This window comes from Brachionichthys hirsutus, chromosome 11 (genome assembly GCF_040956055.1).
Source record: "Brachionichthys hirsutus isolate HB-005 chromosome 11, CSIRO-AGI_Bhir_v1, whole genome shotgun sequence".
NCBI lineage: Eukaryota > Metazoa > Chordata > Actinopteri > Lophiiformes > Brachionichthyidae > Brachionichthys > Brachionichthys hirsutus.
The window spans coordinates 7,781,495-7,807,249 of NC_090907.1; the positions used below are offsets into that span (position 1 = coordinate 7,781,495).

At 43.5% G+C, this 25,755-nt stretch overlaps 1 protein-coding gene across 1 annotated transcript; it reads right to left on the bottom strand.

Annotated features, from left to right (window-relative positions):
* Nucleotides 1-20,149: 20,149 nt before the first annotated feature.
* Nucleotides 20,150-25,290, bottom strand: rrp8 (ribosomal RNA processing 8). Its single transcript, XM_068745173.1, has 7 exons — nt 25,189-25,290; nt 24,509-24,764; nt 23,581-24,412; nt 22,815-22,944; nt 22,626-22,732; nt 22,447-22,543; nt 20,150-21,419 (listed from the first exon to the last, which is right to left on the bottom strand). Exons 1-7 carry the CDS (start codon nt 25,288-25,290, stop codon nt 21,306-21,308), a joined length of 1,638 nt encoding a protein of 545 aa, XP_068601274.1. The 3' UTR covers nt 20,150-21,305.
* Nucleotides 25,291-25,755: the final 465 nt, after the last annotated feature.

Genomic DNA, 25,755 nt, shown 5'->3' on the forward strand with positions numbered 1-25,755 from the left:
CCTCATTCTCCATTTAGCCATGATAACAGGCTGCATTGCTGGTTTTTCCATTTTCCTCTGATTTCTGCCTGCAAGATGAGAGCCGGTTGGTCATAATAGTTTTAATTTTAAACATGGGATCAAAGCAACGCATGATAAATTCCAGATGTGACAATCACAGCTGTCATCATCTTAGCATTATGTGGCTCCGTAAACCAGCTACACTTTCACTGCTGCTTGACACCAAGCAAAGTATTAGTTGGAAAGAGCTCAGAGAAGAGGAGCGCCAAAGTAAGCGCTCATGGTTGTATGTTTCTGAAGCGTGATTGGACGAGCACATCACAGAAGAGTAGGAAAAACTGGGCGAGGATGACATCACAGAACAGACTATAATGTTGGGTTTTGGTGACCCAGTGATCATGGATACTAGAAGTTGAATCCATGAATGAAATGTTTTATGTAGAAACACTTAAGTCTGTTTAGTGGCTCCTTAAGGGATCAGCATTTTCCTACAAACAAACCCGGTGACTTTAGGGTGCAACAAAAGAGGTGACCTCATCAGTGATCTCATTTCTCACTTTTGTTTGCCAGGAATGATACGTGGATCATTCGTACCGTATTTGGAAAACTCCTTATTGGGCAGGAGGAACCCTTTACATGCGTGATACAATCAGAGCAGGACGGGCGGCTGCTCTTTGAGGCCTGCTTCTTTCTTAATGGGGATTTATAGATTGTGTGTGTGCATGCCCTCGTTTTTTTTTTAGACTTTTCTCCGCCCTTTCGTTTCCATGCCAGAGCTTTCTTTGGTCAACGATATACGAGGAGAAACGTCTTAAGTGTTACTCTCGCTCTCGCATGCATCAAGCAGCCACACATCTGCCGCTGACGTCAGGATTCAAAGAGCGGCCTTCACCTCAAACCGTCAGCTTTTTAATTAAGGTTTCATATTTTTGGGGGGGCTCTTTTCATTTGGCAACTCAAGTGTTTAAGCACGATGATTTATGGCAAATCTCTGTCTACATTTACACATCTTGTTTTCGACGGCTGACTTAATTCTGCATTTTGTTGCTTTTGTAAATTCACCCCATGCAAACCGCTGTCACTGTTCCAAATGTTTGTTTTTTTGTAAAGCACTCGTATTCACTGGTTGCATGTAAATTAAGTTATTCGCTCCTGCTCGGTTCATTATTGCTCATCACTAAAGTTTATATACGTGTACATAATGCTTTTAGGTTGTCTTAGGATTGGCTGTTTGATCTATTGGTTCATGTACAGTTTGTTCTGGACTCCCCTACTGAATAGTCGGTGCCTTAGATGGGCTGAGCAATGCACAGAAAACTTTGAAAAGCGGCAATTACCGAAAGCGTTAATATAAAGGTTATGAATATCATGAAAGAAGAGGACTGACTGTTCCAGTATTATGTCTTCCACCTTGATATTTAAGATCAAACACAGACAGAAGGTCGATTGCTCTGCCTTATACTCTGAAAAGACGTGTAACAAGCCGGTTACTGAGAAAAGTTTCACTGGGAAAATAGTAAAGCCAGATTCATAGAAAATATTATTGTCCTTGTAAATATGCTGGCTGTTTTTTTTTTATTATTATTATTGAAAACAATATTTTTTGTATGAGGTTTTTAATTTTCGCAGAATTTAAGTTTATCTTGTCCGAGAAGCGTGACGAGAGGGCAAAGCTGTTTCCTTTTGGTTCTGGAGGTTTTCTGGCCAATTACTTTGTATGCTTTTTGAATGATTGATGTTTCACAGAGATGAGCGTGCGATAGATTGTATTTTGTTCTTTTGTTTGCAATAAAAGGCCGTCATTATTGCACAAATGTGTCCTGGGATTCTGCTGCCAGAGAGATCTGTTCATTTTTTAATGTTCTTGAACTTCCATTAGCCTTGAGATAAATGCTGTCCTATTATAACATTAAGATAAAGCAATAGCCGTAGAGCTTTATATACAGACACGAGGAGGACACCATAAAAGCATTGAAATGCATAGTGGAGTGCCCCTGCAGGAAATACAGTCTTTAAAAGTCATTGTATGTCATGCTGTCTCCCTCATAGCTGCTGAGGAAGACTGTGCAACTCAATAAAACTCTTGGGCACAGCGACTCCATCGATCTTCAGGTGAGACGGTATCATCTGCTGTTCCCAAGACCAGGAATGACTTCTCAGTCGTCACCTTTTAGTAAAAGGTTTGGACAGGATGTCTTTTTAAAGTGCCTACGGGTAGCTAGGGTGTAGATACGCCTTTTTGCCCCCATACAGGGCAAATCTGTTCCCATCTTCTCAGGTTCGACAATCGGTCTCTGTCACCTTCCGTCTCTTCCACTGTCCACACCTGTGCTAGTAACTAACTGACCCATTTCACGCAAACCTCCCTCCCGACTAACTCGTCGCCCGTCTCTTTTGTCACACCTGGGCCTGTTTCCGACCACCCACAGCTGCCCTCTGTCACCCATCAGTGCTCAAATAGTGAGATGAGTCTTCAAGGTGAATCTATCACTCTGAAATTTTGCCCCCCGAAGCATTTGCAAAGGGCTTTACAATGACATCCCTAATCCCGGCCCTCCCACTCTTAAGTGCCAGCGTTTAATCCCTGATGTTAACCTGGCTTTGGAGGTGATACCAACGACATCAAGAGGTGTTGTTCAGCAGAGTGACATTTGTCCCTTCTCGTCCAGATTAGATGCTGGAGGAGAAACCAGATACCTAATCCTCAGTGGCATGTCGGACAAAAATCTCCCCTCTCAGACGTCACTTTCATCACCTCAGCGTCCAGATCACCTCGGCCCAAAAGCTCTCGCTCTGCCTAATCCATCACTGCCACCATCCGCATGTTTGTGCACGCAGTGTGGATAAACAGCACCGTGTTGGTGGGCTAGGATTACCTCTCCTTTTTCCTTTCTGAAGTTTTTGGTGGATGGCTGTGAGAGGAATTTATTTTCACACTTAATGAATCCATCAGCAAATGTGTTTGGTTTTATTATCCTGTAAAAGAGCAGCGGGCCCTTCCTTTAAACATTCCTCGAGACCCCACCCAAAGACGTTTTATGTGGAGAGTAGCAAACTCCAACCTTTTTAGAGAAATGTTATTCTTCCTTTCAAAGTTGTATTTATTTAAACTGAAAACAAAAGAGGCGGCCACTCGGATTTTGCGCTTAAACCCATCTTCGACCTCTGCAACAACACTTATTGTTCGCCAGTGAACACGCTGGCAGTGCCGGAGAGCGCACATCAAAGGCCACAGCTGACTGAGCTGAACGGGCAAATTGTTTGAGGCCATGGGCTTGGAAGTAATGAAATGCTGCAGAGAGGGTGGGAGAGCGCGGAGCAGTTACAACAAAAATGCTGTCACATGGCAACTGCTGTCTCGCTGGCCCTTGTCTCAGCGTGAAGTGTGGGCAGCAGCCACCTGCATGGCTAAAGCAGCACTGGTGAAGACTAGGAGACATCAAATGTGTTTATCTCCCTTGATTTTTAGAGTTTTTATTAATATTATTATTATTATTAAGCCTGTTACATCATCCATAGTATATTTGTAATTTGACTTTTCATTAACTTCAAGCTGTTATTACGAATATCTTCATGTTAAAAATGCTTCAGATTTGTAACCATAATAGAATAATGGTGTTCTATTATGGTTACAATGAGTATGTTTTGCCTTTAACTGCTTTACTCTCACCTGTCTTATAACACTTTTACTGCAAAATAGCATTACAATGGACACAAGTGCAAACAACAACAACTACTAGGTAAAAAAACCGAGGAGCATGCGAGTGCTAACAAGACAGAAGCGTCCTGGAGGATATGGTGCAGAACAAAACAGAGGTAAAAGGAGACTGAATATTCTGCAGGATGTGTGCAAAGCAACTTTTGGTTCAGTAGAAATGGCGACAGATATGTTATTACTGTTCCCCACACAGTGACGTTGTGTTATAAGACCACTTTACCTCCCATTGAAAGAACGTTGTCTCTGCCATTCTTGCTTTCTGTGATTCGGAAGCCACAAAATGTTTTGTTTCCATCGTGATGTGCAAATAGAGCATTTAAATGATGCAGCATATCACCAGCGTTGCTCTCTCTAAACCCCTCCTGCAGATTACTTATACCGAAAGCAGTACGATCACATAGAAACAGCACAGCAGACATCTGACTAGTAACATTTACACAAATCCTCCTCCGTGGATCACCTCTAAGGAGTGCATGTTGACTTGCTCCGCTGAATAGATGTGTGCGCCTTGCAAAGAGGTTGAGCGCCACAACAAAAACTCCTTTGTGCAGTGATCCCTGTGAGACCGACGGCAAAGACAATGAAGGTTTTCATCGATGAGCCACATTGTTACTCGAGATTGCACCGGGGGCCGTTCCCAGATCAGATCCTGGGTGCGTCGTTCCCAGGATCGTTCCCAGATCCCGCTTATGCCACGGAAAAGCTTGCTCCTCTGAAGCACTACGACAGTTTCTGTCTGCTGACTCAGAAAGTTTTCCAGAGATGGGTTTAAAGAAAAGTACTGAGAGAAGCATATTTTACTGAACAATATGACATTAATCTGGGATTATAGAGTGGTTTGCTCCATGACCTAATGATTAAGGTATAAACATATGGATTAAAGTGCAGATGGGAATGAGATATCCACCGGCTCTCTCCGACTTTTGGCAGGATCTCCATATCTGCTACCCACTGCTGTGACAAAAACCTCAAGAGACCAAAACACACACGTTGGTGTGCATTGAGCAAACAGTTTCATGGTTTCACATTTGAGACCCGGTATTTCTTATGGATCAGCGTCTAATTGGCACGCCACAGGCTGTGATCAGAATGGGTGGGCAGCCGTCATACTGGGCCGCGGCAGGATGGCTCCCACACCCCGCTGCATTGTCCCGCAGTGCTGGAGCAGATATAATCTCCAGCGAATCATGATCCCTGGGAAATGTCGATTGGGCATATAAAAGGAAACAGCAACACGTAATCGAACGAATCGGAGGAAGTTCAGACTGTCGGTGTGCAGCCATATCATAAAGTCTACAGTGCTGCACTTTTACTGGGCTCCTTCAATACGTTTTCATTTTGCATATATTTATATAACACATATATATTTCACCGAGAAATGTTTCCCCTTACTAGTCATTAGTAATCATCAGAATGTGCTGTAAAATTCACATTCATGAACCAAAGAAATTATAAGATCATATTGTTGCCAGAGAAAAAGTCAGTGGTGTTCATCCTCTGGGGATCGTGAATATCTATACAAACATCCTGCTGATGTCCAAGTCATCAAGCTTTTTATAACGGGAGCCACCCAACATCAATGAGGTGATTCTAACGTCATAAATCCAGTCGGGATATTTGAGTCTTTAAAGACCAGCTAACTTGACTGACATCGTGTAGCTAAAAAAAGAGTTCAAGCTGACATAAGAATTCCACCATCCATCCCTTGGAGGGTCTGTCGTCTGTCTGCTCGTCCGCTGTTCTCCGTTGTTGTTATTTTTAGTGTTGAAGCTGTTTCCTTCACCTGCCAGCGTCTGTTAGTCTGCAACTGCAAGGCCCAAGAAGGGGGGGGGGCAATTAATCAGACTGGCCGGACACCCCACTGCCCCCCCGTTGCATGCTCCCAGTGAACAGTTGAACCGGCTCGCGTGGATGCGGCCTGACAGCTGGACCAGCCGTCCACTCACAACCCGAGGCGGCCGTCACGTGACCGCTGCCTGGCTTGGAGTCAGAGGTCAGTTGGAGCGCTGCCGGAGGCTGTTGTCCATCGTTCCTAGTCCTTGGAGCACGTGAGTGTAAAACATGACCTGGCATTAAGTCCCTACGACTGCACTGATCCTGAATCAGTCAGCTCGTTTGGCCTTTGCGTGTTGTCGTCCGTTTAGCTGTGATCTGTCTGTTATTCTCCCTCGTCGGTCTTTCATCCCAGAGACAGACCTCTCCTGGATGACGGATGAGCCTGTCGCACTCAGCTGTTCTTCTGGATGATGGATCACCAGGACTCCGGCTTACAGTCAGGACATAACCCTAACCCTAACCCCAGCTCTGATGTACAGCAGAGGCTGATCTAAGCCGATAGAGGCCGATAACATTATGAGTTTCATGACTCTCATTACGAACATTATTAACCCATTGTGACATTGTTGATATTTAAATTATTTGCCACTTTTTCCTCAGTGGATCTGAAGACTTGTTTTTACACGAGGGGCCCACGTTGCCATGTTTGAACCATGTTGACTGGACAATCTATTTAAAAAGTCTGTGGTTTACAGACATTACTATTGTCACTTGTTTCATCAAAAGCATCATCTTCATGAACGGCAGACAAAAACGTACCTTTTTCTTTCTTTGTTCCATCTCTTGTTTTCCCTTTTTTATAATAGATTCCTGATTGACCACTTGACTTGCTAATCATCTCTGCCCTCCTCTCGATCGGAGGCATTTTCCCTTCATTAAAACAGCCATGATCATGTAGATGAAGGGATGGCAAGAGCAAATAGAGGCAAAAAGGTAGCGAAGAACTCCTTTTGTTCCACCACAGCACAGGCGAGTGTTGCCGGAGAGGCGAGGATGAGGTGAAGCACAATTCACGTCAAATCGAATGAGTAGCTTGAAGCAAGGAGGGATGCGTGACTGCAAGAGGTCATTTAGGAGCGTTTAAAGTTGAACAGCGTGAAGTCTTAATTACTGGGACTTAGCGCCGGCCAAGCGCTGCCCTCATGCTGCGACGGTCAGGAGACGGAGGTTGCTGCCCCAGCAGTATCAGAGGAAGGGGAAAAGACCAAAGACAAAACATCAAATATAAACCGTTTGTGCTGGCTGGGCATAAAATAAAGGTCGATCAAATGACGTTTAAATTCTAGATTGTCCTATGAAAGCAGTCCGGCTGTCGCCTTCTTCTCATGACGGAGACGGATTTTCTACAACTGGCAGGTTTCTCCCACCTCTTACCCCTCCTGTCAGTTTGACCCTTCATTCACACTCAGGGTTTATTGGCTTTAATGATGGCAGGCTACTCCCTGCTGAGCAATCACATGTTAATGCTTACTGTTCAAATGAAGAGGGGGACGGCTGGTTCCTTGGAAAACATCAGGAGGTGCTGAGAAGCTCTGCTTCCATTAGTTTGAAGGTGTGATGCTGTGAATGATGTGAAAAAAAAAGAGACATGCTGACCTTTGACCTTTGCTTCCTCAGGTGTAGACTACGTTCTATATCTAGTGGACAATACAGACAGCGTCTCCTTTAATCATAGAAAACTAACCAGTCTGAAGTCATGGTTTAAAGTCCTACAGTCATGCTTGCATCAAAATATACGCAAACACTCACTGCAGGATGCGTGAACATGACGCCAGCTCGCCCGCGGGACACTTCAAGTCTACTGATTTCACCAGTACACATTATAAAAGTAAGCAAAGCAAACCATATAGCTCATAATCTGAAAGATGCAGTGATTTCCCATGTGTCACTTCATTAAATTCACATTTTTGCCTAGAATGTGGTCAGTTTATGCAAATGAGGCCTATTTGGACACTTATGATGCGTTTTGCAGAGATGCCGTTGCTGCAGGCATCCGAACCAGCGGTTGCCTCCTCCCTTTGCCTCTCTGGAGACATCCCGGTTACATAAAAGTTTAACGAACGATTCAAAACAATTCCTCCTCTATTGTTATGGTTGTTTGTGCACTATTTAAATGATTATTAGAAATGTTTCATTGGGAAGGTTTTATTGCAACTAAACAAAGTCGGATTTAAACTTCACGTCGTCCTGCGTAGGATCCGTTCTTTCTTAATTAAAATGTCTGTGGGCCTCCTGTGGAGATATCAGAATAAATGTCAGTGGGGATTCTCGTTTAGCTGAAATACAGCAGGCTTGTTCTTGTATGAGGATCTCCCCAGGCTGTGTTACCTTCAGAGGTCATTCATTGGCCCAAGAGTGGCCTTAAGGATCAGGGGACTGGTAGCCGTGACGACACACTTTCATTTCAGTTGGTCAGTAATCCCACTATGCAATAAAACTGTCTGGCCCCTCTGTCTGGCTCCAGTCAGACCCAATTTACTCACAAAAATGTTGAACCCCCCCTGCAAAATTATTAGTGGAATGTAAATCTCAAAATAGACGCCCACGGCTATTTTCTCTTTTTCTTACTTCAAAAATTTGAGAGGTTGTTAAGCAGCTGTTTGCAAGGGCAGCGTCAGACGTTCAGGTCGTATATCTTGTTCTACGGAAGGGCGTGCATCTTGAGTAAACAGAGACCCCGGCGGGCACAGAGGTCGCTGCAGCCGAGTCAGGCGGGGTTTACTGGTGAGCGAGTGTGTGGGTCACACAGTTGGGTTGGGTTGGGTCAGCCTTTCAAAACAGTTGCTTCTGGACTTCAACTACTATTTCACACATTCTATAATGGTTTTGTAAAAATAAACACTGACTGGTTGGATTAGAATGGCTAACATTTGGTACATATAAAATAAATTGTTTCTAAGAGTAAATGTTTTTTTTGTCTTCCTCATTTTTGAGTACTATAGTTATATGCACGAATGTATAATACTTAAACTTCCCCTCCGTTCTGATGTAGGAGAAGATAACATGATTGAAGTCACTGCAGATCCAGGTTTCAGTCACTTTATACGTTGTTGTTATTATGACAATAAAAAAACAACTACTTTAATGTAGTATTTTGAATTTGTAGATAAGGTTTGATATACTGTTTCTTATTCTTCATGTGTAACTCAAGGTAACAACAACAACAAACTGTGAACAACATTTAGTATACATTTGCATAACGGTTTTTGAGATATTTAAAGGCAGTAGACCAACAACCCCCCCGGCCCCAAAGCTGTCCTTGTGCCTTAAGCAATCCTCCCTCCACTCATCTTAAAGAATATGACATCATATTCCATCCCTAAATAAAGATGGCCTCGCATTACTGCTTGAACGTGTGCATCAGTGTCCAGTTATCAAAAAAACAAAAACAAAAAAACAAATCACTATTGAAAGTGGCCTCATGCTTCACAATAAACGACGTAGACAGAGTGTATGGTGCAACAGTAACAGGATCAATTAGTGTCCGATCAATGAGTGCAGATAGTTGAGATTTATGGCGTCTGGCTTCTCAGGCTTTTAAACGGTGGTTCAGAGATGTCAAACGGATCCTTGACAGATGTCTCCCTTTGTGCGTCACCGGCAGCATGATCACTTCGCATTAGGCAGTGAATGCTGAGTCAGCGCTGGTATGATGAAGGTCAGGCTGTGTGTTACTGGCACAGGCGGAGACAGTGGTCACTCAGGGACAACGGGGACGTCTCCTGGCCAACACAAGGTCCCATTTCAGCTCCTCCTGTCAGATGCTAAAAGTGTGCAACTATCCTGAAAGTGGGCGTGCACAAACAGGGGGCCAAAACTGAAACACAATTGTGTGAACAAAGGAAGCTGAATTTAATTGCGGGCAGCACGGTGGCGCAGTGGTAAGCGCTGTTGCCTAAAATCTGGCTTGTGGCCTTTCTGTGAGGAGTTTGCAGGTTCTCCCCGTGTCTGCGTGGGTTCTCTCTGGGTTCTCCGGCTTCCTTCCTCCACCAAAAACATGCACAATTTGGTTAATTTGTTCCGATAAATTGTCCATGTGTGTGTGTGTGTGAATGATTATCTGTCTGTGTGTGGCCTTGTGATGAGCTGGCGGCTTGTCCAGGGTGTACCCCGCCTCTCGCCCGTTGACTGCTGGGATAGGCTTCAGCACGACCCCGCGACCCGATAACAGACAAAGCGGTTTGGAAGATGAATGAATTTTATTGCATGCAGTCTACATAGTCCTCCCAGGATCTGTCGATTCTAATTTGGTTCTTTGCATGTGTGCTTGTTTTTTTCGAGCACTTGTCTCCCGGGCAACAGGACAAAGACAAAGGGAAAAGTGAACCTGGAACAGTTCATGGTTACAATGCACAGGTTAAGCAAATCATAAGGAGGACGAGGATGGTTGGCTTTGAAGTCTGAGTTCATTTGGAGCGTGCGAAAAATGCTGATCTGAGTTTGTTTTGAAGGCTAAACTGTGAGATCCCTCATATTTAAAGAGCATTTATTTTGAAACAGAATAAAATTCCATAAACAGTGGCAGCAATATATGCATTTCCTCTTGACACAATATTTTTATACTTTAAGTATCCAGATTTTAATATTCGCTGTTTTTACCCCTCTTTAGGTGTGAAACTTGTGCTAACCTACAGTGTGCTGCAGGAATGTAATGGATGAGCTGCCAGGGCTCTCAGAGGAGGCCCCACCGGGATTTCTGAGGGTCTCTCTCTCTCGCTCTCTCTCTCTCTCTCCTAAAAAAAAGTATACTCTTTATGCAGTATTTTATATCGAGGGACTACTTCACATGCTACCGGGTAGCTTCACCGATGACACATCAGGGTGAATTTTTTGAATGCATGTTAAATATCACACTAACAAGACACTGAAAAGCAGGCTGCACCCCTTTCAGAGAATCTGTTTTTCCTCCCTCAGCTGAAAAGGTTTGAGTTGCACCCATAGATGGCAGACATGAGTTTTGATTAGGTGAGATCTAAAACCCATCTGTTGGACAAACGCTACAAAAAGCACCTTCTGTCTTTTACATTTGAAACATGAATCTGCACAAAATAATGAGGAATGGAGCCATAGCAGCTACGAAAACCACATCCACATCGAATAAATGATCTACAAAACACAATCATGTCCATCACCGCGGTCTAAGTGGCCATCGCCTCTCTCCTCACACGAACAGCCATGAAGCAGAAAGATAGCTGATCTAAGAAGGAACTTGAAGGCCCGATTCGGGTCTATAAAACAGTATTGATTTGCTGCTTGACTTCCTGGACAGCCCCGGCCTGGCCGGTGCCAATCTGTCCCCCAGGTCTAAGGTTGCATGGGAATGTTCTGCTGTGTCAGCTGAGTTTAGTGCAATGCATGCTTGAGAGGAGGTGAACTCTCATTATCTCGCATTGTTTTAATTAAAAGCTCCTTCTCGGCAAAAGCAGTCATTTTTTTAACTCGTTCATTACCTGCTGCAGGAAGCGTATCCAAAAGGCAATCCTCCACAGTACAGGATTTGTCAAACGCCAATGAGCAGCAGACAAATAAGAATCAGAAAGTGAAGGTTTCATTTGTTTGGCATTAAACAGGCATACAAACACTCCCCGGTACTTCACCTCTTAGAACTCACCAAATTATTCTATTGAGATAAAAAGCAGCTGTAATGTTTTCCAATTGAATTTTTCAGGTCAAAATATCGCAGGTACTTGACAGTTCAATAAATGTCGAATCTCTTTGACCCGCAAGAGAGTCAGTGTCTTGAATTTCGAGCCCTTGTGTGAACAAGTTTGACAACTCAACAGGCATCCTCATCCATCGACGTGACTTCTGAAAAACGCATCATGACTAGTTGGATTGATCTAATGGTACTGATCTTGTGTTGTTTCTGTTTTTTAATGAATGCATCATTTTGCTGTGTAAAACCAGCGGGCCCTTGGGATGTGTGTGTTTGCTGCTATGACTAATGCAATGTTTTACTCTATAAACGTACAAATTCACCTAATGAGTCAGTCTAATAAAAGTATTCATGAACTTCTTCTTTATTCTTCAATCTAACTAATCTTTTCCCTTTGGACTACTGGAATTAGAAACTTAGTTGTGGCCTTTTAGTTTCCAAAAAAAACCATATCTTTGCGGTTTGTAGTAGCACACTCCATTTGTCCTCCCTTAAATGTTTGCATCAAAAGATGCCGTCGTGTGGATCTTTTCCTCAGTATTTATTGCACCATTTCCATGGACACCCTTGGAGGTTGTGCAGGATGTATTTGAACAGACTCACAGCCGGATGGTTGAAGAGTTGTGATGCGGAGGGTGGGGGAGCCAGGATGAGTGCCAGGTCTGCAGGGGTGCTCAGACCCAGCCCTGCTCAGCACGCTCCAAACAACCGGTGCGAGAAGCAAAGCCATCTGCTATCCATTTCCCTCACACTTACATTCTCACTTGATGCTTTGCCAGCAGCTCCTTTTTTTCCACCCTTGGAATCAATCTAAAACGCTCATCCTCACACGGGCCACCAAAGCTTTGGGTTACTCTTCTGATTTTTTTGCCCAAGAAAACATTAAAACATTTTTCAAAAGCAGTGAAATTTATCGCAAACCCTCCTCCAAGCATCAAAGTCTACGGCCACATTCGCCACTCTTCTCTGCTTGGAGCATATTGGAGCGAGTCCATCAACTAAACAGCCATTAAGCTCTCAGCGTATCGGCTACGACATGTTAACGCATATAAATGGCTCGTGACGTGAACATCAGATGCATCAGCTTCAAAACTGCCACATCAATCATCGGTGTTTGTGTAATTTCCACCATCTAAATGCCCATTAAGCACTCAGCTACCCAACCTCCTCAACCGTTGAAACGCTGGAGCGCCAGAGAAGAAAGCATTGATCAGAGAAGTTGGGACTCGTGCAGAGAAATGAGAGCGATGCTGCGTTAGGAGTTTGGTCCAACATTTCACAGATTGCTGCCCGTCGAAAGGAGAGAATTTAACAAATTCAATGTGTGTTTGTTGTTGCACAACAATTTATTCTTTGTATTGTGCAATCACGAGGGCTGCAAGCATAAATGTGTTCAATGACCTTTAAGAGCTGTTGAAAGCCTTGTGTGTGTGTGTGTGTGTGTGTGAGTGTGCATGTGTGTTTCATCTTTCCCTTTCTCTCTGAATGTATCGTCATTCTGTTGAATGATGCATTTGAAAAACATTAAAACTAATGGAACGTAAAGATGTCAGACAATAAGTCATAAAGATGTTTACATTTAATTTACGGATGCATAATGTTTTATGTTGCTGATAAATCAGTAACCATTATGTGCTCTTACAAGCACGGTCAGGATATTGAATATTTAAATATAGTCACTGGAATGTTCTTGCTGTTCGGGGCATGGAGCCGCTTGTCTCTGGAAACCCAAAAGAGGACACGCATCATACGTGACCGTAGTGATAAGAATTGCTTTATTCTCATTCTCTGCCTTTCCAGCCAGACTCCTGGTCCTTTCTCTGTTTAGCGAGCCCCATCTTTTTCAGTGGTTATAGATTGTACTTCAAGACATCCCATGCATGCTGATGATACATACGTTAATCTATCAATTTTGCATGTCTCATGGTTGTTTGGTTCTGGCAGTAGTGAAAACGACTACACAGGAGAGGAAGTCAACACTGTGAGGAAGATGGTGCAAGCTTGAAATCCATTAAAACTGTTGTCCGTAAAATGTATTTACTTACAGACAGTATGGAACCCTCCAGAAGACGCCCAAACTAGCTTCACAGCTCATTTATGAATTTACTGAAAAACATAACCGTGTTCATGTGATTACATTGTGTTATGGGCAATATACACAATGTAATGTTCAGTAAAACAGAGAACTATGCTTTACCTCCCGGAGATAAGATCGGCTCACAGTTTGAATGGAGCTGGACAGCAAGACTGGAAATAATAAGATCTTTAATCTCGCTTTGATCACCCTCTCATTTATCGGCTCCGTGCAGGAGCTGATTTCTCCAATTTCAAAACACAGACTCTAATTAGCTTCCTTCTCATGTGTGTTTTAATATGCCTTATCTGTCACAGGCCAAGGCAGGTAAGAACCCAAATGCACGACAGTAGCGTGGAAGTCCAAAAACAGAGCTTTATTTCTAAGTACCAGGGAGTCAGTCCAGATCAGCAGACAAAACAGGTCAGGGGCGAGCATAGAGACAGTTCCAGGGATCAGGCAAAGGTCATAAACCAGGCAGTCAGGAAGATCAGGCAGACAAATCCCCAGGAGCAGGCGAGTAGACAGAATCCGGGAATCAGGCAGGGTCAACACACGGGAGGTCGATCTGGAACGCTGGAAAGTAGGCACCAACACTAACAATCTGGCAGTGAGGTGTGGCATGAACAGAGACTAAATAGCGTACGGGCTGATGGGAGATGTGTTGCAGGTGATAACAGGAACCCAGGTGACAGGAATGAACTGATTGCAGGAGGTGGATCTGAGAAGACAAGGGGAGTTAGTGTGGAAAGGACACAGGCCCGCCGCAAGCTGTGACATTATCGAACTGAATAACTCAAGAGCAACTTAAAAAGAATCAAGATGTGATCTTTAATCCCTTTGAAGGAGGAGGCTGGCTGTTAAGGGATTTACTTACAGTGTCTGAACATTGACCAGAGAAAACATGGCCTGAAATGCTGTTTATGCAAAGAAATATATGACTGAGGCTTTAAATATAAAGATGAATTCCTGCAAAACATAAAACTGAGATTTTTATAAAGTTGATTTTATTGGGAAATTAGGGCAACCTCACAGCCTTAAATGTTTGTACAATGCTGAGGGCCAGTAAAACTACATTTATGTTTTAGGAGCAGTTTTTCTCACGAGGTGCACAAATAGCTGCCTGGAGAAAAAACATTTACATCCTGAAAGTGAAGTAGAGGAGCTTTATGCTTTACATAAAATAACAAGGGCTGAGTGTTTCCCCAAGAAGCTTGTTCTACCTGGCATGAGAGTCATCTCAGAGCGGAGAGGATGCGCTGCTCTAAAAACTAGAAGCATATTTACAGTGAAATCTAAACACGAGTCGGACAAGATGTTCTCAAAGGGCAGAAAAACTGCAAGAGATGTCACACGCACACACACACACACACACACACACACACACTACTGATGGCATTTTCGTTATGTAACTCAGGAGGTTCGTTATCATTGATCACATAACATCCCATTTGCTTCCTGTCAGCCCTTTGAAGATAAACGTCGCTTGTGTGCCTGACAGAAAACCCTCTTTAGGTTACATTTCTCCAGACACTCTAGTCCCTCAGTGCAATCTTTGATTCTGCAGTCACTTGACCTCCAGCTGGAGATGAAAGTGTCAGAAGAATGAAAAGGTCTGTTTCTCAGAGCTGAAAGTCACATTTGTTGACTGCATCCCCGCCTCTGTGAAGGAAGCGCTGCTATGAATGGCTGCTGTCTGGTGAGAAAAAGAAGCCTACCCCTTGAGCTGAGAAAATGTGATGCAGTGCATGAATACCTAATTCATTTCCCAGCTATTACTTAGTTTGTATCCTTATGGTGTGCTCTTCTGTGCTTGGCTGACATTTATTTTGGCAATAACCTGCAAGGGCAAATAAATTACGAGCCCACAAGGTATAATTGAAGCTGTGCAGCATATTTATTTCTCTCCTCCACGTCCTTTTCTCTTGAAAGACTTTGAAGGCTCTCCACATCGTTTCCATTTGCCATGATGTATAATACAGTAACGCAACATCATTTCAGCTTTAACAGAGTTTGACGCAAACATTTTTATTTTTTTTGCTGCAGCAGCTGACTCAGTGTTTGGTGGATTTATATGAAGCGTTGCAGCTGCAAGCTGTCATTGTGTCACTCTTCATGCAACTAAAGCAGATTAGAAGCTCCTGATTTCTGGTAGAACAACCTAAAGTGCACTTCAGTATATTTTTATTACATCGGCCTGTCTTTTCCTCCAGTGCAGACACTCTTAGCTTTAAATGGCAGTTTTGGTTTGGTTTAATAATAAAGAAAAATCTATTTAACATTATTGTCATCATTTTCTTTTTCCTTTATATTTTGTATCATGGAATTGTATCCAACTTATCTTTAGGTGTCCCGTAAATATTGTTGGGACCAACTCGTTATTATCTGGAGGCTTGATCTCGCTTTACGTTGTGTTTATTGCCAATAAACCGATGCTGGCATGCCAATATGGCGAACCAAGATAAAGGCTATGTGAACTTCCCTGCTCAACATCAGCATGTTGGAGTTAGCATGTTGCTCAAAACATGGCGGGCATAGATGAAAACTCTCCTTGCTTCTATTGATTAGACATTGACACGCTCCAATTATGATGAAATGACTGAGAACAGCATAAACACTGACCCGGTTATTCTGCCTCATCCATCGCAGGTTTCTGCTTTTGCCTGTGTTTGCAATTAATTCCCTCTCGCTGTCATGGAACATTCTTTTTCAGGTCAAAGTGGAGAGTCAGTAATTGAGATCACGCACGATGTCCCAGCAAGCTGCAGACATGTGGGCCTGAGAGCCAGTTTGATAACGATGAGCTACTTACCCACACGGAACCTCAGAACCAGACTCGCACCAACCCCACAGTCAGGATGAGTGTCCCCAAGGTAGAAGTGAAGGCAGCATTCATCTCACCACACAACAACATTTATGTCTTTGGTAATGGACCTGTATTTAGCAACCAACTCTCTCAGCTTTGACTGGGGAGCAGCTGGGCCAGACATCTGCTCTCAGCTGCAGCCCGGCCAACATGCAGATGGGACAGGTGATAATCCTAAATCTGCCCCCTCCAAAAAGCCCAAGCAGAAGCCCCTCAGGGCCTTTGTTCAGCTCGCGTTCAGCTCATCCGGCCACGGCTTCCTTTGCATAGCAAAAACACCCAGAGACACAATTTTCTATCTGACTTTTTAATTTAGTGACAAACCCCCCCCAGTAGACCTTCTCGCCTTTCGTCCTGGTCTGCAGTGAGCCCAAATGTAACTGTCAAAACAGAGATGGCACAGTGAGGAGAGAGTAAGTTCTGGGTGGTCTCTTGCATTTCATCTGGAGGGAGATCTGACATGTCCTTGGCTTTGAGAGCAGATAAAGAGCTGCAGCGTTAGAGCAGCACAGTCTCAGATACAGACAGGCCCAGTCTTCCTTCCTGCAGCATCTTAGGATGAGCACAATGTCACCTGTGTGTTTGACCTTCCCAAATTTAGTCTTAACGCCGACTTATGTGACTGTAATCAGTGTTTCACATTTTAAAAGCTCTGCTGATAGTCATGAGGCAGGAAACAGATGTGCGTTCTGTTCTGCAGATTTGTTTGCTCAGTTGTTGAATTCAGGTCTGGAAGCAGCAGCGGTGAATTCCATGATGCCAAAAAGTGCCATAGTGACGGCGCCGTAGGCCTGCAGGTCATTGGGAATGCGCGGCGGTACAAAATTAGCTGCAAAAAGAGGAAAATATTCTGATCTCATGCTTGATTTTCTTTTGTCTTAATTCAATTCAGTTTCTTTTTTTTTTTTTCAGTATTTCCTTATTTTCTAAATAAGAACAAAACGTAGAAGACATTCAGAAACAGGTGGGATCAGCTTTTCTTTTTTCTTTTTTTTCTCTGTGCATCCTCTAAAGATTCGGTGGCACCGAACCTCAAGCAACAAACAGCACGAACCATATTTTGTGGTGGAAAAAAAGATTAATTTAAACAAATATTTTGATGCATTATTTGATTACTGGTGTACCAAGCGTTCCTCTTTGTGTGCTCATCCCTGGAGATGGAAGGATACTTGGCTTTTCTGCAGACGTCGGTGGTGCAGCGTCACACACAAACCGGCTCTACAGAAAACATTCATTGCAACGAGAGCGTACAACTCTGAGTCGAGGACAATGCACCAGAATGCAACCTCATCTGTAGAACGGGGTGTTTTACTATCTGCCACTTTATCGGCCACATGAGGAAGCCACCTGGAGCCACACGCTGTTCTCCCCATTAGAAGGAGATCAGATTTGGGAGCCTGGAAACTCAACTGGAGTGTTTGCAGCAGATGGGATTAATCCACCATTGTTTTTATTTTGGAATGTAATTTAAGATATTCATTCATTCATCTTCTCAACCGCTTTATCCGAAATCTGGGTCGCGCTGGAGCCTGTCCAAGCACCCTGGTCAACACCCTGGACAAGCCGCCAGTTCATTGCAGGGTCACAAACAGACAGACAATCAATCACACACACACACACACACACACTCACACCAACAGACGATTTGCATAATTTGCATGTTTTTGGTGGTCCGAGGACGCCGGGGAACCCGGAGAGATCCCACGCAGACACGGGGAGAACATGCACAGAAAAGCCCCAAGTCAGATCCGAACCTGTGACCTTTCTTGCTGTGAGGCAACCGCACTTACCACTGCGCCACCGTGCTGCACCATAACTTAAGACATGTTATAGATTTTTTGTCTTCTTCAATGAGTCCCACGAAAAGACCAAATGAACTGGTTCGAACAAACGTTAAAGGAATAATCGGCAGCATAGTCCTAACAATGGGCTCTGCTGTGTATTCGGAGACACGCCCTGCTCTCTGAAGTAACCAAGGGACCATCAAGTTTATTACCGTAATCCATGGTAGACACGCAGTTAGCAAGAAGAACTCTTCCCAAATGCTATTTTGTAGCTTTGGGTCTTCAGTCAGACGGCTTCGGAGAGGCAGGAACACTTGCTTTTGTTCTCGTCATGTCACTTCTTCTGATCAGAGGTACTGGGAGCAGGATTAAGGCCTGTACTTCCACCAGTACTGCTTCCACCACACAGCTGTGCGCTGCATGCATTTGTTTCAGCTCTAGTGACCATGCTCTGCATCTCTTCATGCTCATCCTCATCACCTCTGTATGAAGAGTGCTGGTGAGGTAAATGCCTCCACAGGCCGCAGGCTGCAGCTCAGCAGGTGATATGTTCGTGCACAAATGAGGGCAACGCTGGCAAGGCAAGTGAGAAGATATGGATTGTCAGCCCAACTCACCAGAACCCCATAAACAGGAAGCGATGAGGCTGAAGCAGACGCGTGCCTTCGCCACTGCAGCCCTGTAGTCAGCCAGAAGTCCTCTATCCATGGGAATGACTTTTCATCATTCCAGTTTTTTTTGCAGCATCACTTCTGGCAGCCGGCTGCTGCTTGTTGGCTCGCTATCTTTAGTGCCGCATTTCAAAAATCAATGTAAACGGGTTCAAAATGTCCATATCTTTGGAAGTTATTACTATAATGAAATGTGAGCTGCCATTCATCAATGAAAAACTGCCAGAAATCCATCTCTTTATCTCATCGCTGTTGAATAAAAGAACTCTTGTCTTTTATGAGGGAAGTGGGCCACAATCCAGAGCTGTTTACGGGCCCTGCCTGTGGACGTGTGCACGTCTCCACAGCCACTGCAAAATCTAAATTCTCACATGAACATGAGTCGGCTAGAACCATTTTACCAGGGCGCATGCCTCAGCATTCGTCCTCTGCATCTCTGCATAGTTTTAACAAGCTACTTAGGTTTGGATGCTATTGATATTTCTACTGAGTCGCTCTGTCCAACTGATGGGGAAGACGTGTTTGCTTTGAAATATTTACTGTAGAATGCAGAGGGATGAACGTGGACAATAGTTTCATCAGTCAAGCGCTTGTTATTATTGACCTCTGCAGGGTTTCTCTTCTTCCCCATAAAGCATAAGAAAGCTGAAATAAATATGTTGATAAAAGTTATGATCTTTGCATTTTTTACCCTTTAACACAAGTTGCCTCGGTTTCACGCTGCAGCAGCACCGCTGCAGAATGACAGCAGCAGCGATAGTGAGCAAAGCGAGACTCGGTGGGAAAAGCGTGCTGCAGCTCACATCATCTCAGGGGGGCGGCAAGAGCCCCAGTAGAACACAGCCCCAGTAGAACACTGTAGACTGCAAGGGCTTTTTTGAAATGCTCCTCTTAGACAGGATGTTTGACTTTATTTGTACTGTAATACATGCTACTGTGTGACTGTACTTGTACTCTAACATTCTATCTAATAAATATATTAATTTATTCATTCAACACTCACTGCCCCAGTAGAACACAGCCCCAGTAGAACACTCACTGCCCCAGTAGAACACTCACTGCCTCTGCTAGTCAGGATCAAATCAGGTGAATGAAGCTGCAATGTGCAGCACAAACATGGTTGGACAGACCGTCCCCTCTGGTCAAGGTGCCATTGGTTAACAGTCTCCGTCCCCTTGGAAAAGTCCTGTCCAGCGAATTTGGGAAGGGCAGTGACTCCGCGTACGCAACATGAACGTGACTACCCAGGAGAAAAGCTATTTTAGGGCCAACCCCACCTCATTCCGTTCCCCTTTGGGGACGGGGACGCTGTATGACCATCAGAGGTTTCATAATGTGCAAAATGATCTGCTGCCTCTGATCAAAGGTCAATGAGGAGGACTCGGGTCAGACAGTGCAAACGAGTGTCATTGCGCCATCTAGCGTTGTTCCTGCAGCATTACACGCTAAGTATTGTTTTACAGCAAAGGGAATAGCAGGTTTGGACCAAATTCAATTCAAATGTAAACTTATTTTATTTTGTACAGAAACTGTAAATTGTTTGTTCATATATTTTAGCTGACAGCAAATCAACAATATCTCAGACTGGCTCCTTCTCTGGCTGCTGCATTCTGTCATAAATATTTACAACATGGAACTGCATTTTTTCTACTTTTTCTGACTAATGTTTGAAGTGTGCATAGATTGATTTAAATACATTAATTAGTCTTTAATTTCACTTACGTTATAATCTGTATTTACATTGTACCTTCTTGCTTCTTTCATGAATATACCAAGGTAATGATTTCAATTTGCATAAAATGTAACCCAAATGAACCCATTTGGTGTAGATCAGAACACAGGGGTAGTTCAAAGGTTTTTGTTCACATCCCTTCACTTTAGGAAATACCCATGAACCTATGGAGGGTGGGACGTGAGCCAGGGAAGCAGAACGGAGGTGTCTGTGCTCTGCTTGCTTCATTTATTACCATGGGGCAGTGCAGCAAGAAACAGATTTCCAGACATGGAAGATATCTTAGGGACTTGCAGCACATCCTCCCTTGTGATGTCTTTGCTTGCCTGAATCTGTGAAGGAACATCTGCTGTGACAACTGCAGGGATTCTATAAATACATTGTCAGAAGGATCGTGATCCAGATGCAGGCAGACTCGTCTTCAGCTCATCTGCCCACTTTTGGCTGCGGGCTTTTTAACGCCGTCTTGTAGCAAGTGATCACAGACGACTGAGTACATCAGGTTCTGCCACAATCAATCTATACAAAATGAGTTGTGCAGGATACCTCAAAGAGCAACTGCTATTTTAGTAATTAAAAATACAATTCAACATTTCAGTGGAGAAAGATTCTCCTAAAAAAAATCATTAGTCATAATTAGGATTCATTAAAAAAGTATATTATTTTTCCTTTGTCAGCGTTTTTTAAACAGGTGATTGTTAACATTTACACAAGTTTTCATTCCAACAAACCGTCTTCACGAACAATATCAGGAAACACACACATGTACTTGGATACCGACGCAACATGATCGCTCCCAGGAGGAAATGAAAAACCATGTACTGATGAGATCAATGATTCCGCTCTGTTGGGTGATGGCAGATTACAGAGGCTTCAAAATGTAGCAATCAGACATTTAGAAAAAATGTACGTCCACGACTCTGAGTCGACTCGAGTGAAGAACCAGAACCAAGTTTGCTCTTCTAAATTCATCTTTTCTTGTAGACACAAGGTCTCAACTGCAATCCAAATTTCTTTATGTTTCCTGGAGCTTCTCCCGTCTTCCGCAATTCAAAGGAGGAGAAATGAGTGTTCTCTGTGTCCTGGAGAACAAACAAACAAACACATCATCTGTAACATACAGTCGTCTGCAGGTTGGGGTCCAAGCAGAGTAGCTCACACCTACCTTAAACACACGAAACACACTAAATCATTTTGTCGTGAACCGTCTATTAGGGTTTTGTTCAAACCAATGTTTCCAGCAGAAACATGTTATCAGTTATCAGCCGGCAGTCTAACGTTTGCTTAGTCTAAAAGATTAGAATGTTCAGTGGCAATAAATATATATTTAATGCTTCTCTATGTTTGACTAACTCTCCTGAGGATGTTATGTGTTTTCACTGCAGGTCGTCTGACTGGTTGTTGGTTAGTTATTAAAATATCTCAAAAGCTTCAAAGTGGATTTTAAATAAATCACGTAGCGAATCAGGAGGATTGGATTACCGGTAGATTTTGAAGCAAATCTAGACCAAGGTGGGGAATAAAGTGATTTTTGTCCCCCTCAACCTTGCGAGACAGGGAGTTTTACGCTATTATAATTACGGAAACATGCAGATTTTAGATTTAAGCAACATGTTTTAATTTAAACTGACATTCTAATATCAGTGTAGAGTACATTTTCATTCTATGGTCTTCTTATTTGATGTTTTAGTTACTGTCTTCCTTTAAACAGTAATTAACTATGCAGTTAGAAGCATGAACATGCTGACCTGTAGTACTATATAATATTACTACCGGTACTTATTATTATTATTACATATTATTATGTACCCGCCGGCGTTTGTCTGTCCATCCGTCTGTTAGCAACATAACTCAAAAGGTTCTTGATGGATCTTGATGAAATATTGGGAATGTTACCAGGAGCAGATGATTAAATGTTGGTGATGATCCAGAAGAGATCCTGGATTATGGATCAGTTTGAATTTTTTAAGGAAAGAATATTACATAGCTCACCATTCAATGTTAATACAGCCTTAACGGTGCATTTGTAAACTTGGTTAACAATTATAAAATGCATTTGGAATCTGTTTAAAATGTTTGCCGCTGTCATCTTTCGCTTTGCTGCCTCACCTTGGACACCATCTTGAATCCCAGAGCTGCCAGCGCCGTAGCGAAGCTTCGGACGTTCTCAAACCTACTTGCCACTTCTGCTATTTTAAGGACTCCGCTGTAACGGTAACAGAGCAAAAACAGTTACGAAATGATAGAACTGCTGCGCATCAACTGAATCAGTGGTCCTTTTATTTTACCCCATCTTTAAGACGCGGTTTGCCTCTGCAAGAAAATCTGCCAGGTTGGTTCCCATGAGAGAAAGACAGAAGACAGCGACGTCCACAGAGGCGTCAGGAAGTGGGACCTACAGAGGAGGAGGGTCTTATTGCTTCACAACGATACAAACTGTACATGAATTTGCACACAGGACGATGACACACACTTACGTTGGCCATGTCGCATACGGTTACAAGGTCACAGGCAGCTGCCAGGTCGAAGCTGTGCACTTTGTTCTTCACGCTGCGTGCTATTTTACAGTCGCCACAGCCGAAGTCTGCAACCACGAGAGAGGGCGGCCTGGAAGAGGGGAAAGAGGAGCTCGCCTTTAAATGAAACTTTCACCGTGATCTAAACAGAGCACCGTCTCCTAGCAACCGTATGAAGAAATCCACAGAAATGTTTTGATTTTCATCCGCGTAGAACATTTATACTGTACATTTGTACGTACTCACTCATAACGCCGCTGCCAGTGCAATCCGCTCATCCTAACACATTTCTTGTCACTAAACAAATACTTTTTAATCTTGGAAAGCACATCGTAACGCCGAATGAGGACCAGCTCTACTTTTGCTGCGATTCTCATTCATCACACATTTGCCTGAACCGCGACTTTCTCATTTCCTGTTTGTAACTGTGGGTTTGGTGAGGAAAAGGTTATTTCAGACTTTCAACAATTCTTTTATTGAATTAATTTGAATTCAGAGCTACACGTACTGGATTTGTGCACCTTCAGTCTTCACATGGTGTTAGTGTGAGACGTTTGTGCTCTTGCCAGATAAATAGAATTGAGGAAATCTAGAGATCTAGTTGAAAGCTCTAAAATCTTTGGGAGAGGACTGAATAGTCCATAGAGCTAGTTAAGATGGCATTCTGATTTCTAGCTCATGATTTTTTTTTTTCGATAAACACAGCGCATTTCATTAAGGCTCTTACTTTTGCTGAATGTAGGAGACGATCTCATCCACTGGGTTGGCCGGCCATCTCTGGACCTGTGCCGTGTATCCTCTGTGGTAGATCCAGAAGGCCTCTGGATCCTGCCTGAACATCCGCCTGGCCTCGCCGCTGGTTGTGCTGTACAAAACCTCATTAATGTATCGAAAGCGAGCCGACTGGAGACGCTGCTCCATGCGGGACCTTAAGGAGGCGGAGCGGTCCTGTTGCACCTCCTCTTGCGGCACCGCCGGTTCATCTTTCACCTCGGCCGGGCTCTCCTCTTCATTCTTTTCCAGGCGTTGGAGCAATTTCCGTAGCTTTTCTCTTTTCAGATTTTGCTCCCTAAGCTCAGACTTAGTTTTTTTCATGGGTATCTCATGCTGAACAGCATGCTCCTTTGCTTTCTGCTTTGAGATATCTGAGCCGTGTCCAACATTGAACCCATTTGTCTTTTTCTCTTTTTTAATCTGCTTCACTCCTTTGAGAGTTTCCGCTGGATAGAATTTGTCAGAGTCCTCTTCGGTCTTTTTCCTTTTCTGTGCTTTAAGTTCCTTTTCCTTTGTCTTTTCTGGCGCTTGCTTGATTTTTTCACTGTTTTTGTTGCTATAAATCTGTGTTTTGACTGGTTTGCCTTTCAGTGAAGATTCCAGCTCATTTCCCTCCGTCTCTACGTTATTCTGCTTGAATTTGTTTTGACATTTCCTTTTGCTCTTCATTTTGTTTCTCCACTGTTGCCTGCTCAGTCTCTCCGCGTTCTCAAGTTCATTTGCATTCACCTTTGCCGATGTAATATCTCTATTCATTGTCCTTCTGGTTTTCACCTTTAAAGCACCTTGAAGAAGAAAGATAACATTTGAATACGATTTCATTTTAAATCTAACACACGTGAAGGAAACACAAATATTTTCTAGCTAATGAATTAACTCACCTGCTTTGTTTTCATCCTTTTTTGGCACAGGTCCCTCCTCTAGAGCGGTCTGGTCTAAGTCCTCTTTTTGTTCTTGCGCTCCTGTCGTCTCACCATGCTTTCGCCTTTTACTTCGTTTCTTCTTTTTCTTGCTGCGTGATGGAGCCAGTTCTGTCTCACTATCACTCTGCTGCTGACGAGCATCGCTCTGCCAGGTTGGTACTGATCCCAGAGTCTGCAGGGTCCGCAGGAGACTTTTCTTTCCGACCACCTTGGACTGTAATTCAAATGATCAGGCCCCAACAACAATTACACCAAGGTAAATAAACAATTGTCCAGTATTGAGATCTTGCCCCTTTATGAGGGATCATCACAAAAACAACAAACTAGAAACGCCAAGCTGCTCACATTTCCTCACTGATGAGCCTTTATTGTGGTTGCAGACAGAAACTCTCCCATTTATATCAGACTCGGCAGAAATTCTATGTTGCAGCTGCTCAATGTGGAGATAAATCCAAATTGTACATATAACCTTGGTAGTTTTATCTCATATTTTGATTGACAAAAAAAAACAAAAAACTTAAGACTTGTTGCTCTGAAATGAATGCAGCTGATGAAAGTGCGTTTCCCTCTCTGAGGGACAAAGTGGTGAAATTCGTGCTTCGAAAGCTTCCGAGTCACGTGGTTTACGTTCACTCTACCTTGACGTCGCTGCTGTTGGACTTCTGGGTGTTCATACGAGCCGGTTTGCTCGGGATTGGACCTTCATGCTCGTCATCCCAGTCTCCATCCTCGTTGAACATGTTTCTCCCCCAAAGGAATGAAGACAGAAATCTACGAATCGATGCCGGTAATTAGAACAGCCGCTCCAGTGTCGCTTCACCAAGCTAACGCTGCTAACTTACTTCCGTACCAGTGAAGAGAGGACCCGCTCAACAAAAGGGTTGTTTCGGTGTTTGGGGGGTTATAACCATGTAACTACAGCCGATGGATGAATAAACTACTTGTCAAAAAAAGGGCCACGTTGGTTGCTCTCGTGTGCTTCGAGGAACCAAAACAGAGGCGCGCGTGGATGACGCAGACGCCCCAGTGAATTGTGGGAAATTACGTTTCCTCGAGCAATGTTGCCAGAAACGACAAATCACGCTTAATTTTCTCTCCTTAATTAAGATTTTAAGAGGATCCCCGAGAAATTAAACATGTTTATCCATAATGCTTCACTGAATTATAATTTTAACTGTTTGGCCGGATGAGACAATATGAACGAG

What these genes read in the sequence shown, in the direction of transcription:
- rrp8 (XM_068745173.1), bottom strand. Translation starts at nt 25,290, where the DNA reads ATGTTCAACGAGGATGGAGACTGGGATGACGAGCATGAAGGTCCAATC. An exon ending in AAAGGATGAAAACAAAGCAG is followed by an intron (nt 24,413 to 24,508) that starts GTGAGTTAATTC and finishes TTCTTCTTCAAG; the next exon opens with GTGCTTTAAAGGTGAAAACC. An exon ending in GTCTCCTACATTCAGCAAAA is followed by an intron (nt 22,945 to 23,580) that starts GTAAGAGCCTTA and finishes CCCCTCTTCCAG; the next exon opens with GCCGCCCTCTCTCGTGGTTG.